Source organism: Mus caroli, unplaced genomic scaffold, assembly GCF_978045245.1.
Source record: "Mus caroli unplaced genomic scaffold, Mus_caroli_1 scaffold_7, whole genome shotgun sequence".
In the NCBI taxonomy this organism is placed as follows: domain Eukaryota; kingdom Metazoa; phylum Chordata; class Mammalia; order Rodentia; family Muridae; genus Mus; species Mus caroli.
The window spans coordinates 61,528,493-61,544,509 of record NW_028227262.1 but is presented as its reverse complement, the minus strand read 5'-3'; the positions used below and the strand labels follow the sequence as shown (position 1 = coordinate 61,544,509).

The following is a 16,017-nucleotide window of genomic DNA, read 5'->3' as shown; positions in this document are numbered from 1 at the left end:
TTCTCAAATCAAATCAAATATTTAGAATATACATAACAAAAGAAGTTAAAAAAAAAACCTCTACAGACCCAGAATAGCCAATTAGTCCTAGATAAGTGTTTGTTTCTATGCATTCTGCTCATATTAAGTGCATCTGTCTATAACCCCAAATTTTATACATCTGTTTCTATTGAGTTGATTTTGTTTGGTATTAGAATGGATACTCCAGCTTGTTTCTTGGGACCATTTGCTTGGAAAATTGTTTACCAACCTTTTACTCTGAGGTAGTGTTTGTCTTTGTTACTGAGGTGTGTTTCCTGTATGCAGAAAATGCTGGGTCCTGATTACATATCCAGTCTGCTAGTCTATGTCTTTTTATTGGGAAATTGAATCCATTGATGTTAAAAGATATTAAGGAAAAGTGATTGTTACTTCATGTTATTTTTGTTGTTAGAGGTGGGATTATGTTTGTGTGGCTATTTCTTTTGGGTTTCTTGAAAGATTACTTTCTTGCTTTTTCTAGGGTGTAGTTTCCCTCCTTGTGTTGGTGTTTTCCATCTATTATCCTTTGTAGGGCCAGATTTGTGGGAAGATATTGTGTAAACCACCCCAGCGTTCTAGAAGCAAAAACAACTGGTAGGGAAGGACACTGACTGCCCAGAGAGTCCTAGGACTTGGCTTGGCCGGCAAAGGTAGAAGTGGAGAGTTCCTGAACACAGCCAGCCAGCAAAGTCAAGAGGACGCAGAGCATCGGAGCAGGCCACTGAGGAGTACAGAAGGCATGGCAGGAAGCAAACGTCTCGAATGCAGAATGTCTAGAAAACACTTAGACAAGGTTAATTCCAATTCTTCCAATTGAGATAGTCCCCCAAATGGAAACAGAATGAATTCTGCTATTCTTCTTACAAAGCCTGCATTATCCTGATACCACAACCTGATGACTATTTCTTTTAAAAAAGAAAGAAAAGAAATACTATAGCACCATATCCCTAAAAAACAAAGATGCAAAATTTCTCGATAAAACATACATGAAAGAATTAGACAGCCTGCTATGGTATCACATATACACCTATAATCTCAGTAGTAGGTGGAATGAAGAGTTTGAGGCTAGCCTTGGTTCTATAATAAGACATTATCTAAAAAAAAAAGGATACACGGATACACAAACCAGAGATGCAAGGATGGTTTGCGCATACAAATTACAAATCATGACTCAACTCGACACAATAAAGAACAAAGCCATATGTAGATCATCTCAATAGATACAGTGGAAATATTTGATAAAGTTCAACATAGCTTCATGAGAAAAGCTCTTAATGAATTAGATACCAAAGAATCACACCTCACGATGCCAAAAGCTACTCATGAAAAACAGACCAATGGGGACAAGCTGGAGCATTTGCTCTGAGGACTGAAGGCTGTCTTGTCTCTCTTTTCCTCTTATTTGATGTAGCACAGGAAGTCTGGCCAAGGGCATTTAGGCTGGAGGAAGAAAGAAATGCATCCAAATCAGGAAGAAAGAAGTTTCGTTATCCACGTAGATAATATGGCTATATACCTAGATAATACTAACTATTGCATTTGTAAAGATTTTATAGGTCTGGAGAGATGGCTCAGCAGTTAAGAGCACTGACTGTTCTTCCAAAGGTCCTGAGTTCAAATCCCAGGAACCACATAGTGGCTCACAACCATCCATAATGAGATCTGATGCCTCTTCTAGTGAGTCTAAAGACAGCTACAATGTACTTACACATAATGATAAATAAATCTTTGGGCCAGAGTGAGCAGAGGTCCTGAGTTCTATACAGCTACATATACTCATATACATAAAATAAATAAATAAATCTTTTTTAAGAAAAAAGATTTTACAACTCACAAATAAACTCAGTCAAGTTCCAGCTAAGCATGGTGGCTCACTCTTTTTATTCCCGAACTTCAGAGACAGAAACAAACAAATCTCTATGAGTTAGAGGCCAGCCTGGTCTACATGGAGAGTGCCAGGACAGCCAGGGCTATATAGAGACCCTGTCTCAAGAAAAAAATTTTAAAGTATAGTTGTAGATTTTTTTAAAAAATGAAAACATACAAAAATGAGTAACCTGGAGAAGCATGGAAGACCCTTGACCTGGCCCCTGACTTGATCCCTGACCTGACCCCTGACCTGGCATTGCTCAGGACCAACCAAGTATTCTAGAAAGGTGTTTGAAGGAGTTGGTGTGGTTCAAGTAAAGGCTTCTGTATTAGTCAGGGTTCTCTAGAGGAACAAGACAAAAAGAAGGGCTGACTAGACAGACAGACAGACAGACAGCAGACACATGATAGATAGATAGATAGATAGATAGATAGATAGATAGATAGATAGATAGATGATAGATAGATAGATAGATAGATAGATAGATAAAGAATACATATTATATAAAAGAGAAAAATTATTAAATGAGCTTACTTTGAAACAATAACAACAGTTGACTCACACCTGATAATGCTACATAGCGGACCTTGGAGGAATAGACAAGCAGTAACTGGCCCAACTAGAGAACCATCCCATGGGCAAACACCAATCCCTGACACTATTAATGATACTGTTATGCTTGCAGACAGGAGTCTAGCATGGCTGTCCTCTGAGAGGTTCCACCAAGCAGCTGACTCAGAAAGATGCAGAGACCCACAGTCGAACAGTGGATGGAGCTTGGGGACTCTCATGGAAGAGTTGGAGGAAGAACTGGGGGCGCTGAAGGGGATAGGAACTCCACAGGAAGACCAACAGTCAACTAACCTGAACCCTTGGGCCTCTCAGAGACTGAACCACCAAACAAAGAACATACACAGGCTGGACCTCGGCCTCACCACTCATATGTAACAGATGGGCAGCTTGGTCTTCATGTGGGTCCTGAACAGCTGGAGTGGGGCTATCCCAAAAGCTGTTGCCTGTCTCTGGAGTATGTTCTTCTAGCCGGGCTGCCCTGTCTGGCCTCAGTGGGAGATGTGCCTAGTCTCCCAGAGACTTGATGGGCCAAAACTGAGGGATACCCAGGGGGAGCATTCACATTCTCAAAGGAGAAGGGGAAGGGAGGTGGGGGGAGCAATTGTGGGAAAGGGGTGACCGAGAGGGGGGCAGGGATCAGGACGTAAAGTGGATAAAAATAAATGAATAAATAAATAAACAAACAAACCTCTCCTTAACGGAAGTTTGGTGAAGCTGATTCTAACATCAGTGGAGGAATCAGCAACAGCAACAGCAACAGCAGGAGAAATTAACTCAGCATCCAGAACTAAGGCCAAACTAGCAGGGTCTAAGAGCAATCACAGCACCTGAGTTCAGACCCCAGAACCATGACAAAGCAGGGCTCAGCTCCAGCAGTGGGTGGGATGCCCCTCAGGCGTCCTAACTGCCAGCCTAGCTCTGGGTTCAGTAAGAGATCCTGTGTCAAAGGAACAAGGCAGACAATGACACAGGGGGGCAGCATCCTTCTCAGGCCTCGGAGTATGTGCACAGGCACTCACACACACATACACACATGTGTGCATGTACCAGACCCCCCCACACACACACACACATTAAAAACTTAATCTTTGATTTTGAATTTCAATAATCTGTTTAAACTCCACCCCTCTCTCTGCATGAAGTAATAAGCTTTGGTGAACAAGGACAACGTCTTTGCAAGGGTTTGAAGCAAGTGGCTGCTAGGGCTCCTCTCACATGTTGCTGGCTTTGGTAGTATAGAGTGCAAATTGCAGCATGTAGCGCTAGTAATATCATCGTCTTGCTCTGAGTGCCTCCTGGTGGACCACGCAGAAAGTAAAAGCACTCATGCTCATTGCCACCAGCTTTAACTGTGGCTGCAAACCCAACTTTCTCACCACCACCCCTCCGGGACTGGCTGGACAAACCAATGCAGTGTTCCCACTGTTCATTTTAGCTGTGAAAAAAAGTCATCAACTTCAAGGCATTTCCCCCTCTGCGTTCCTTCCAAACAGCAAAAGGCAACAGTTCTTTATGTGTGCCCTTTATAGACATATCTTATATAAAGTGAAAAATACCAGTTGTTCAGCTAGGCAAGGTGGCACTCACCTAGAATCTTAGCACTTTGAAGGTGGAGGCAGGAGAATCAGAAATTCAAGGTCATCCTTGGCTTTATAACAAGCTCAAGGCCAGTGTGAGCTACCTGAGACCTGGTCTCAGGAAACAAACCCAACAAACTGAAGCTGGGGAGATGGCTCAGCAGTCAAGGGCACATGTTGCTAAGCACGGGACCAAGCAGCTTACAGCCCTTACAGTACCTTATAGCCCCACCTGATCTACATGGACTTCCAGACCAGCCAGGTTTACACAGTGAAACCCTGCCTCAGATAGAAAAGAAACAGAGATCAGGGAGGGAGGGAGGGAGGGAGGGAGGGAGGGAGGGGAGAGCAAGGGAGGGGAGGAACAGCTGAGCACTTGTTACTCTTGGAGAGGACCTAGGTTCCAGTGGTCCACACCCACCATAACTCCACCTCCAAGGGCACCTGGCACCCCTCTGACCTCAGTGGGCCCCTGTACTCACATGTGCACCTGCTGACCACACAATACACAGATACACATAAACAAATCTTTTTAAATGAACAAATAAGTAAATAAATGAAAGCGTGGTTTCATCTACCGGAAGTAGAGACTTGAAGTGCCTGGAATCTGCTAAGACACTGATGTAACCGTTGGTTACTAATTTCAGAAATTCTCTTAGAAACAGTATCATTCAAAGAAGAGGACTTTTATAATATCTTTCACATGCTTGTTCCCATGAACTACATGCTACATTTTAACAGCAGCAGGTAGCATGAGATCTTCTCCTAACTCCTGGGGCTTTTTAGATTTTTTTTTTTTCAATCAAAGAAGTCTTGGAAGATACAAATAGGTTCTGTTGATATTAACCAATTTCTCAAACTCCTCCCCCACTTTTTTTGAAAGTTTAAGTAATTCAAGATACTTCTCTTGTTTGTGGCTGTGTGCTTCATACTTAGTGTTAAAAAGCTTTTCCAGCCAGGCTTGGTGGTCCACATGCCTTTAATCACAGCATTTGGAAGGCAGAAGCAGAGGCAGGCAGATCTCTGTGAGGACATTCAAGGCTACCCAGAAAAACTCTGTCTTTAAAAAAAATTTTTTTTAAAAAACCTTCTTCAGAACTGGCACTTCACATCGATCTATCTGTCTGTCTGTGTGTCTATCTATCTATCTATCTATCTATCTATCTATCTATCTATCTATATCCCAAATGCTGTCTCCCCTTTACAGAGTCCCTCCCTCCATCCCCCCTCCCTTTCTCCTCTGAGAGGGTGGGCCCCGCCAGTTATCCCCCCACCCTGGCACATCAAGTCTCTGTACACATTCTCTCCCACTGTGGCCAGACAAAGCAGCCCTATGTGCCATGGGCCTCTGCCAAGGGTCCAGGTTAGTTGACTCGGCTGGTCTTCCTCTTTTTCTTTTTTCTGAGATAAAGTCTTGCTGTGTAGCCCTAGCTGTCCTGGATCCTACCATGTGGACCATACTGGCCTCAAACTTTGAGACAATTCTCCTGTCTCTGCCTCCCAAGTACTGGAGCCATCACCCTTTGCGGCAATTATTTCTTTTCATAATAAAACACCTGGAGAGTGCTTAACTGTTAGAGTGCATAAAAATTCTGGGACTATAAATTAAGGTAAGGAGAGTGGATGTTTGCATACCTTTAACAAAAACATATGTAAGTTTCAATTCCTTGTTTTTAAGGATGAGTGATGAACTCACTATGTAAAGTATAGCCAGGCATGGCGGCCCACACCTTTAATCTTAGCAGAGGCGGAGATTTCTCTGTGAGTTCAAGGCCAGCCTGGAATACAAAGCAAGTTCAAGGATAGCAGGACTGTTACACAGAGAAATTCTGTCTTGAAAAACAAAATAAGGGCTGGAAAGATGGCTCAGTGTTTAAAAGCACTGACTACTCTTCCAGAGGTCCTGTGTACCCATATACATGAAATAAATAAATAAATCTTTAAAACAAAACAAAAGAGTATTCTCTTGAGCCTAAAATAATGCCATCTATCATCTTATATAGTTTGCTTATAAACATTTAGTTACACTTAATTGTATATATTGCTATAATAAAGAATTACTCTGCATTAAAAAGGCAACAGTCCATACGCATGATGAAATTGCTGAATATTCAGAATTTAAAGAGACCCTGGCGAAAGAAGTTAAGACCATTGGCTGCTCTTCCAGACTCCCCAAACTCACGTGGTAGCTCCCAACCCTCTGTAACTCCAATTCCATGGATCTGATGTCCTCTTCTGAACTATGTGAGCACTGAATGCATGTGGCACACAAACATACACGCAGGCAAAGCACTTATATACAGAAAATAAAATAAGTAAATCTGAAAATAAATTTAAAAAAATATAAAATATATTCCTCTTTTTTGTGACAACATAAAAATGTAAAGCTGTGCCAAGTAGAGAAATAATGGCTTTCTGAAGCATGTTTCCTTTTTGTGTGACAGATACTGTGTTTATTTATTGTAAAGAGGAGCATTTAGTGTTTAGTGCACAGATATTCTCCTGCCTCTGCCCCTGCCCTGAGTGCTGGGATTAAAGATGTGTGTCACCACTGCCTGGCCTTCAATGCAGTTTTCAATAAAAGAGCTGACAAGCTGGCAGGTAACAGTGATTGCCAGCAAACCTAATGACCTGTGCTCCAAGTCTAGAGTCTACATAATAGAAGGAGAGAACTGGCTCCTGCGAGTAGTTCTCTGCCTTTCACAGCACCCATACAGGCTATGTGCTTGCACAGACATACATATACACACATATATGTGCACACATACACATGTACATACAACATACATGTACGTACACACATACATATACACACATACACACATATACATAAGCACATACATACACACATACATACACACATACACATACACACATACACATACACACATACATACACATACACACATACATACACACATACATATACACATATACATAAGCACATACATAGACATATACACATATAAACACATACACACACACATACACACACACACAAACATACACACATACAGGTACACACACATAAATATATATACACACACAGAGAGAATAAATGTAAAAAGAAAATAAAGAGGAAAATCAGATGACACAAAACTAGAAAGAAAACCCATGTTCATAGATCCAAAGAATCCATGATGCTAAAGGGCATTGGCTGCTCTTCCAGACTCCCCAAACTCATGTGGTAGCTCCCAGCCCTCTATAACTCCAGTTCCATAGATCTAATGCCCTCTTCTGAACTATGTGGGCACTGAATGCATAGATCCAAAGAATCCATGATGCTAAAGGGCCATACTGCCCAAAGTGACCTATAAAACTGATATAATTCCTATCTAAAGATCAATGACTTTCTCCATGGCAATAGAAAAAAATATTAAAATTTCTACCAGGAGCTGGAGAGATGGCTGGTTAGTTAAGAGCACTTTTTGCTCTTGCAGAGGATTTGGGCTCAGTTCCCAGAACCCACATGGGTTCACAACCATTATAACTTGAGTTCCAGATAATTCAGAGTCTCTTCTGACCTCTGCATGTACCAGGCACACATGTGGTACAGCTATACATGCAGGCAAAACACTCCATAAAAATGAAATAAAAAAATTTTTTTAATATTTTTTAATGTACAGAACTACAAAAGAGCCAGAATGACCAAAGCGATGCTGAGGAGGAAGAAGAGGAGGGGGTGAGAACAAAAATAAGAATTATCTCTTTGAGCGGGACATAGTGGCACACGCCTGGAATCCCAGCACTTGGTAAGTAGAGGCAGGAGGACCAGGGGTTTGAGATGTTCCTCAACCACGTAGGGAGTTTGATGCCAGTTCTCCGTCTGAGCTGGATAAACGGCTGTGAGAGTTCTCGGGAACTGGAGAAAGCAGGAGTTGTGTTGGCAGGAAGCAGCTGTGGTCAGGTGCAGCTTCCTCAAGGCAGCCATGCATTCTGTCAGTGTCCAGCTTAGCGGGACTGCTGTGAGAACAGCCCCAGCCAACCACAAGGGAAGGGCTGAGCCACTGGACTGACGGTGCTCAGCCCAAGGCTGTCGAGGTTAATCCCAGAACGAGGCAGAGGCAGAGGCAGAGGCAGAGGCAGAGGCAGAGGCAGAGGCAGAGGCAGAGGCAGAGGCAGAGGCAGAGGCAGAGGCAGAGGCAGAGGCAGAGGCAGAGGCAGAGGCAGAGGCAGAGGCAGAGGCAGAGGCAGAGGCAGAGGCAGAGGCAGAGGCAGAGGCAGAGGCAGAGGCAGAGGCAGAGGCAGAGGCAGAGGCAGAGGCAGAGGCAGAGGCAGAGGCAGAGGCAGAGGCAGAGGCAGATCTCTAAATTCAAGGCCAGCTTGATCTACAGAGTAAGATCCAGGCAGCCAGGGCTGCACAGAGAAACCCTGACACCAAGGGGGGCGGGGTGGGGTGGGGGAACAAAGACCTGTCTAACAGCTCTTGGCAGTTTTTATTATTTGTAAATAACATTAAAAGAATATTTACTCTGGCATCTTGTGATGGCTAAACCACAGTTCTAACAGCGTTGAACAGTCCTTGTTTGTAACTCTAACTGCTCAGCCACAGTTTCAGAGCCCCAGGGACAGGGAACCCTCCGATCCTCTCAGCACCACAAAGGCCCTGTGCAAACCAGATAAAAGGAGTCCTTAAGGATGCCACACCCACATAGCAGTGCTGAGCCTCCAAGACAGGTGCTGTGGATGTGGCTTTAGTCACAGTGGAAACTGGAGAGTCCAGGAGAGAATGGGCTCTGGATGACCTATTTTGCCAAGAAAAAAAAAAAAAAGTTATCTATGGCTGTCCATATGGCTCTGGGACCCTTGCACGTTAGGCAAGAGTTCTATGGTGAGTTGTACGCTTAACTCCAGCCCCCACAGGCATTCTTACTTTATGTTGGAGTTGGAGAAATTTTTTAATTTTCTTCTTCCTATTCTTTTGAATATTTTCCTGTAAAAAAAATAAATAATTTGTGGGGTATTTTGTTGTTTTTGCTGCTGCCATTGATGTTGCTGCTGCAATTGTTATTGCTAAAAATAAGGAAGTCTTAGGAACCTGAACAGGCCTGGTCAGGAGCACAGCCTGGGGGCTGTGGACCCCCATTCACCCAGGGACTTTGGCCCCACCTTGAGGAAAAACCAGCTATCCTGAAGATGGGCAAATCCTTTAAGATTACTGATGCCCAAGGCTCTACCATAAAGGGAAGAAACGCTCACAGAGGCTGAGGCCAATCAGGGGCAAAGTCCTCACAAGAGCATGAAGGTAGGTTCCAGGCAGGTAGGATCTCAGGGGCCAGAGCTGACCCAGCCAGCCCTGGGGAACCAGAGCTCACCCAGTGAGAGTTCTGTATATATGCAGCCCCTATTCTGAGAGCAGAAATGGACAGATGCTGCAAAGAGAGCATGGGGCTTCGATAGGTCCCTCCACCAGCCTGGTTCAAAGGCCTGTCTGTCTACAGGAGAGGGCAGCAGCTGGCCTGCGAAGGTGGGAGAGGCCTGTGTAAGGAAGAGGCGCTGTCCACCTCTGCCCTGACCTGGGCCCACATGATTTCTCCATGAAGAGTGCACAGGATCCAGCAGCAGACCATGTTGGCTGCCTCTGTCCTGCTGACACAATGTCAGCCTCTGTCCCTGTGCCTTAGATGGTGGCACTGCTGCTCCCTGCCTCAGTTTCCCTCTCCAACTCTACACCCGCCTGGATCTCTCCAGATCAAGGAGCCAGGATACTTTTACTGTGTCTGTTGATCTTGGCCAACACCAGCCGTGACCACTCTCCCCAGTGGTCCATCTTTCCTCCCACAGTCCCAGGAGCCCCAGCTCCTGGACATGTTACTTCAGCCCAGGCTTCACCAGCAGCCCCCGTTCTGTGCCCATGAACTCTGTCATCTGCTAAAAATCCATTGATTTGGTTAATATTCACAACTGTGGGGGGTTTATGATTTGTTTTAAAAAAAAAACACAGATTTGAATTTTAATTGCATAATGATTCTATTTCACCATTAGGTCTGATTTTGATTAATAGCTTGTAATACCAAAACCATTAATTAAACTGAAATGGGAGTGAAAGCAGACATCATGCTCAAGTGGAAGAGGTTATAAAAGTAACATGAGATAAATGAGTCTCCTGTCACTGAGAGGCTCAGCCCTGCAAACCTGCAACTCCGTGAGAAACAGGAAGGAGAAGGGCCCAACAGGTGCAAAAGACACCATGGCGAGAAAGGAGCCTCCCTCCGCATCTTTCGAGAGAGGGAGGACTATAAATAGACATCCACACCACACCTCGGGGAGGTAAAAACACCAGGACCATCACCTGAATCTGCAAAGGAAAACTTACAGCCAGCCATCACTGTCCTCCTCCTGCTCCGAGAAGCCCTCCCCAACTACTAGCACCAGGCAAGGGACACCTTGATTGGCCCACAAACCCATCACACAAGACCACAGGCTGCTTGAGGTACAGAGGTACCCCTCCCTTAAGGTGGGGTTGGTCTGCAGTTCTACGTCCAAGGCCCTAGGACCCTGGGTGCCTCCTGGCCCTGACAGGACCTCGGGGCTGTCTTTAGGGGATAAGCCAGGCTATTTTCACCATTTCCTTCCTCCTGTCAGGCAGCAGCCACACTGCCAGCTCCCACAGCTCACACACACTACCACCACCACCGCAGCCTTGAACAGGATGGTACCAGCCCACAAAAGATGTGCCCCAGCCAAGGCCTCACAGGTAAGCGGTCTCCTTATTTTCAGCATGACCTCCTGCCTGGTGTCCACTCCAGCTGAGCTGGCAGAAAGAGAGGAGGCAGAAAGAGAGAAGAGGGAGATCGTCTCTCCCTGGACGATCTCTGCTAAAAGACAGAAAGTGGGGGGGGATCATTTGCTCTAAGGTGTTCACCAGTAACTTGGCTGAATGAAGATTCAGAAGTCATTCAGTGAACACCCCCAGAAGCCTGCTCTGAGATGGGCCCTGGTAGGAGAGCAGATGGAGGAAACGGCCCCTAGCCTTAAGCCAGGAGAAAGGGCTCCAAGCCAGGCAGACCCACATGGCCATGAGACACTTTCCTGACTCTGGACTTTGCCATGGACTTCTGGGTGAGCCTGGGCAAGTATTTTCCCTCTCTAAGCTTCCCTTTCCCAGTTCTGGGCCTTAGCCAAGACAAGTGGCTTTCAAGACAGGTCTATGAGTTCCCTGTCAGCGCTGCTGCCCTGCGAGCCCTAAAGGTTTTTTTTTTTTTGAATCAGGCATCATGGGAGAGTGGCCACTGTGGTGAACGCATTCCCTGGCCTGACTCCCGGCTCAGGCAAAGGACTGGGTACAGCCCAGAAAGACATTTCCTGTACTCTGTGGCCAGGGACGAAGACTGGAGTCCCTTAGCAGTCCCCTGCTTCCCTATCTGAGCAGAGGCTTGGATCTCTGCCAGAGACCAGGAAGGCCCTGCTCCTCTCTACCACCCTTCCTGGGCGGTACCCAATACCCTGCTGAGGCCTGGAGAAAAAGTGTACACCCTGTCCAGCATAGGTATCCTGGCACTGGCTGACAAGCGTTAATCTCATTGTTCTGCCCACAGCCTGCCTCCTGGATGACTACCTGGGGCCTCCTGCTTCTGCTCTGGCCTGCGACCACAGATACTCAGGCTTGCCCCAGGCCCTGTACCTGCCAGTCCTTGGAAACCATGGGGCTAAAGGTGAACTGTGAGGGGCAAGGCCTCACAGTCCTGCCCGTGATACCAGCGCACACTCGCCAGCTCCTGCTGGCCAACAATAGCCTGCGTTCAGTGCCACCAGGTGCCTTCGACCACTTGCCTCAGCTGTGGGACCTGGATGTGACACACAACCCCTGGCACTGTGACTGCAGCCTCACCTACCTGCGTCTCTGGCTGGAGGATCACATGCCCGAGGCCCTACTGCATGTGTACTGTGCCAGCCCTGACTTGGCCACCAGGCGCCCGCTGGGCCAGCTGACAGGTTATGAGCTGGGCAGCTGTGGCTGGAAGCTGCCACCATCCTGGGCCTATCCAGGGGTGTGGTGGGATGTGTCACTAGTGGCTGTGGCTGTGCTGGGCCTGATTCTGCTGGCTGGTCTATTGAACACATTTACAGAGTCCGGGAACTGAGTCTAGCCCATAAAACCAGGGAGAGCCCAGGTCCCCAGAAGCATCAGCCCCAGTCAGTCCATGCCATCAAAAGCCTACAGGGGGTGGGCTGAGGCCGCCTCATGGGCAAAGACACTTGCTGTCCAGTCTAAAGACCTGGGTTTTATCCCCAGGAGAGAACTAAATCTCACCTCCACAGCCTTGCCATGCACACACACAAATAAATAAATGTAATTTTAAAAGACAATAAACCCTCTACACAGCCTTTGTATGACCTCAAAATAGACATTTTCTTAAGTCTGGCTTCTTCTAGAAACCTGGGTTCATTCTGACTTAACCCAGCACTGAGGCTTCTCTCTCCTGGAGGCTTCCCACTCAGTCATACAAATCCTGTAATCTCTGGACATCCTGAGCCAGGCCCTGGGACCGGCTCTCAGGCCTCTGCTGGCAGCCTCCCCACACAGGCCTTCACCTCTGGGCAGAGCAGTGAGTGGGGCATAGTGAACTAGAGATCCTGGGGTGAGGGGCATCTTCATGGAGCTTTTCCCCAATTGGTGTCTGAGCTTCTTTGCAGCATGGGACCCTGGCTCACAGGACTCGGTAAAGAACTTGAGCCAGAAACTCAGGGAAGAGACAATGGGGTGGGGGTGGGGGGCTGTGGCAACTAGGCAACTGGGCTTCACTCAAAGGGGCTCAGGGCAATGCCACTAATTAGAAAGTACCCCCTAACCCTGAGCACTAGAGGTCCTGACCATGTGTTCTTTAAGTGTTGGCAATCAAATCACTTTAAAAAGAGCAGGGCATGGGGGCTATACCTGTAATCCCAGCACTATGGAAACCAAAGCAAGACAATCGCTGTAAATTCACGGCCAGCCTGGGCTATGTACTGAGTTCCAGCTTAAGCACAGTGCGTTTCCAGCACTTGGGAGGCAGAGGCAGGCAGATTTCTGAGTTCAAGGCCAGCCTGGTCTACAGAGTGAGTTCCAGGACAGCCAGGGCTACACAGAGAAACCCTGTCTCAAAAAACCACACACACACAAATAATAATAATAATAATAATAATAATTATTATTATTATTATATTTATTTCATTTATTATGAGTACACTGTAGCTGTCTTCAGACACACCAGAAGAGGGCATCTGATCCCATTACAGATGGTTGTGAGCCACCATGTGGTTGCTGGGAATTGAACTCGGGACCTCTGGAAGAGGAGTCAGTGCTCTTAATCACTGAGCCATCTCTCCAGCCCTTAGAAATAATTTTTAAATAAAAACAGTGGTGGGGGGGGGGGGCTGAGAATGTAGATCAGTAGTAGAAAGACTTACCTAGTGAGGTAGTTTGAAAGAAAAGAGCCCCCATAAGCTTATAGGGAGTGACATTATTAGGAGGTGCGGCCTTGTTGGAGGAAATGTGTCACTACGTTTTGGGGTTTTAGAAGTTCAAACCATGGGGCTGGCGAAATGGCTCAATGGTTAAGAGCACCGACTGCTCTTCCGAAGGTCCCGAGTTCAAATCCCAGCAACCACATGGTGGCTCACAACCATCCGTAATGAAATCTGATGTCCTCTTCTGGAGTGTCTGAGGACAGCTACAGTGTACTTACATATAATAAATAAATAAATCTTTAAAAAATAAAGAAGAAGAAGAAGAAGAAGAAGTTCAAGCCAGGCTTAGTGGCTCACTATCTCTTCCTGCTGTCTGCCCATCCTGATGTAGAACTCTCAGCTCCTTCTCCAGCACCACGTCTGCCTGTGTGGTGCCATGCTTCCCACCATGACAAGAATAGATTAAACTTCTAAAACTGTAAGCCAGCCCCAATTAAATGTTGTCCTTTTTAAGAGTTGCTGTGGCCTTGGTTTCTCTCCACAACATAGAATTCCTAAGACACCGAGAATGTATAAAGCATTGGATTCAAACTCTAGCACCATGAAAGATTGTTTAAAAAATAATGTATCTCTGTATCCATTCCTCTGTTGAGGGACATCTGAGTTCTTTCCAGATTCTGGCTATTATAAATAAAGCTGCTATGAACACAGTGGAGCATGTGTCCTTCTTACAAGTTGGACCATCTTCCAGGTATATATCCAGGTAGTACTATGTCCAATTTTCTGAGGAACCACCAGACTGATTTCCAGAGTGGTTGTACAAGCTTGCAATCCCACCAGCAATGGAGGAGTGTTCCTCTTTCTCCACATCCTCGCCAGCATCTGCTGTCACCTGAATTTTTGATCTTAGCCATTCTGACTGGTGTGAGGTGGAATCTCAGGGTTGTTTTGATTTGCGTTTCCCTGATGACTAAGGATGTTGAACATTTCTTTACATGTTTCTGAGCCCTTCAAGTTTGCTCAGTTGAGAATTCTTTGTTTAGCTCTGTACCCCATTTTTAAATAGGGTTATTTGATTTTCTGGAGTCCAGCTTCTTGAATTCTTTGTATATATTAGATATTAGTCCCCTATCGGATTTAGGATTTTGGTAAAGATCTTTTCCCAATCTGTTAGTGGCCTTTTTGTCTTATTGACAGTATCTTTTACCTTACAGAAGCTCTGCAATTTTATGAGGTCCCATTTGTCGATTCTTGATCTTACAGCACAAATGATACATTTACACAATGGAGTACTACTTCAGCTATTAAAAACAATGAACTTATGAAATTCTTAGGCAAATGGATGGATCTGGGGGATATCATCCTAAGTAATGTGAGGTAAGCCAGTCACAAAAGAACACACATGATATGCACTCACTGATAAACAGATATTAGCCCAGAAACTTAGAATAGCCAAGATACAATTTGCAAAACACATGAAACTCAAGAAGAAGAAAGACCAAAGTGTGGATACTTCATCTCCTTAGAATGGGGAACAAAATACCCATGGAAAGAGTTGCAGAGACAAAATTCAGAGCAGAGCCTGAAGGAACGACTATCCAAAGACTGCCCCACTTGGGGATCCACCCCATAAACGACCACCAAACCCAGTCACTAGGCAGATGCCAACAAGAGCCTGCTGACAGGAGCCTGATATAGCTGCTTCCTGCGAGGCTCTGCCAGTGCCTGGCAAATACAGACGTGGATGCTCACAGTCATCCATTGGATGGAGAACAAGGTCCCCAATGAAGGAGCCAGAGAAATACCCAGGGACCTGAAGGGGACTGAAGCCCCATAGGAGGAACATCAATATGAGCTAACCAGTACCCCCAGAGCTCCTTGGAACTATACCACCAATCAAAGAAAACGCATGGTGGAATTTGTGGCTCTAGCTATATATGTAGCAGAGGATGGCCTAGTCGGTCATCAATGGGAGGAGAGGCCCTTGGTCCTGTGAAGGCTCTATGCCCCAGTATAGGGGAATGCCAGGACCAGGAATGGGAGTGGGTGGATTGGTGAGCAAGGGGGGGGGGTAGGGAAGGGATAGGGGATTTTCGTAGGGGAAACTAGGAAAGGGAATAACATTTGAAATATAAATAAAGAAAATATCTAATTTTTTAAAAGGACAAAAAATGTATCTCTATAAGTTCCTGCTTTGAAGATAGTATTTGTCCCTCTGATTTGTCTTCATGACAGCATTAAGCATCACCTCTGAGATGAGATCTCCTCAACTCCTCTCTTATCACGTAGCGCCCTCCACCATGTCAGAACACAGCCCGGGGCCCTAACCAGATGCCAGCATTGTGAGCCTCTATCATTAGAACGATCTGACTGTAGAATGGGGATGCACAAACAATGACACTCCTTTAGCCAAAGACAACGTGGTTAACAGATTTCTAAACCTTTTCTTTTCCAAGTCTACAAAGAATACATTTCCTCCAATGGGGTTTCTTCTGGTATTCTTTCTGAACTGTGTTGCTGAAACCATAAGCACCTTTATTCCTAATTTCTTTTCTTTCTAGAAAGGAATAGCTCTATATGCTTTCT

The 16,017-nt window shown here is 45.6% G+C and overlaps 1 protein-coding gene across 1 annotated transcript; it reads left to right on the top strand.

Moving 5' to 3' along the window:
* The first annotated feature begins 10,621 nt into the window (after positions 1-10,621).
* Gp9 (glycoprotein IX platelet) lies at positions 10,622-12,125 on the top strand. Its single transcript, XM_085839645.1, has 2 exons — positions 10,622-10,738; positions 11,580-12,125. Exons 1-2 carry the CDS (start codon positions 10,694-10,696, stop codon positions 12,123-12,125), a joined length of 591 nt encoding a protein of 196 aa, XP_085695771.1. The 5' UTR covers positions 10,622-10,693.
* The last annotated feature ends 3,892 nt before the right edge of the window (positions 12,126-16,017 follow it).

Bases quoted from the DNA above. Each gene is read 5' to 3' on its own strand.
- Gp9 (XM_085839645.1), top strand. From the start codon at position 10,694: ATGGTACCAGCCCACAAAAGATGTGCCCCAGCCAAGGCCTCACAG. The intron at 10,739-11,579 runs GTAAGCGGTCTC...TTCTGCCCACAG, and splicing joins CCCCAGCCAAGGCCTCACAG to CCTGCCTCCTGGATGACTAC.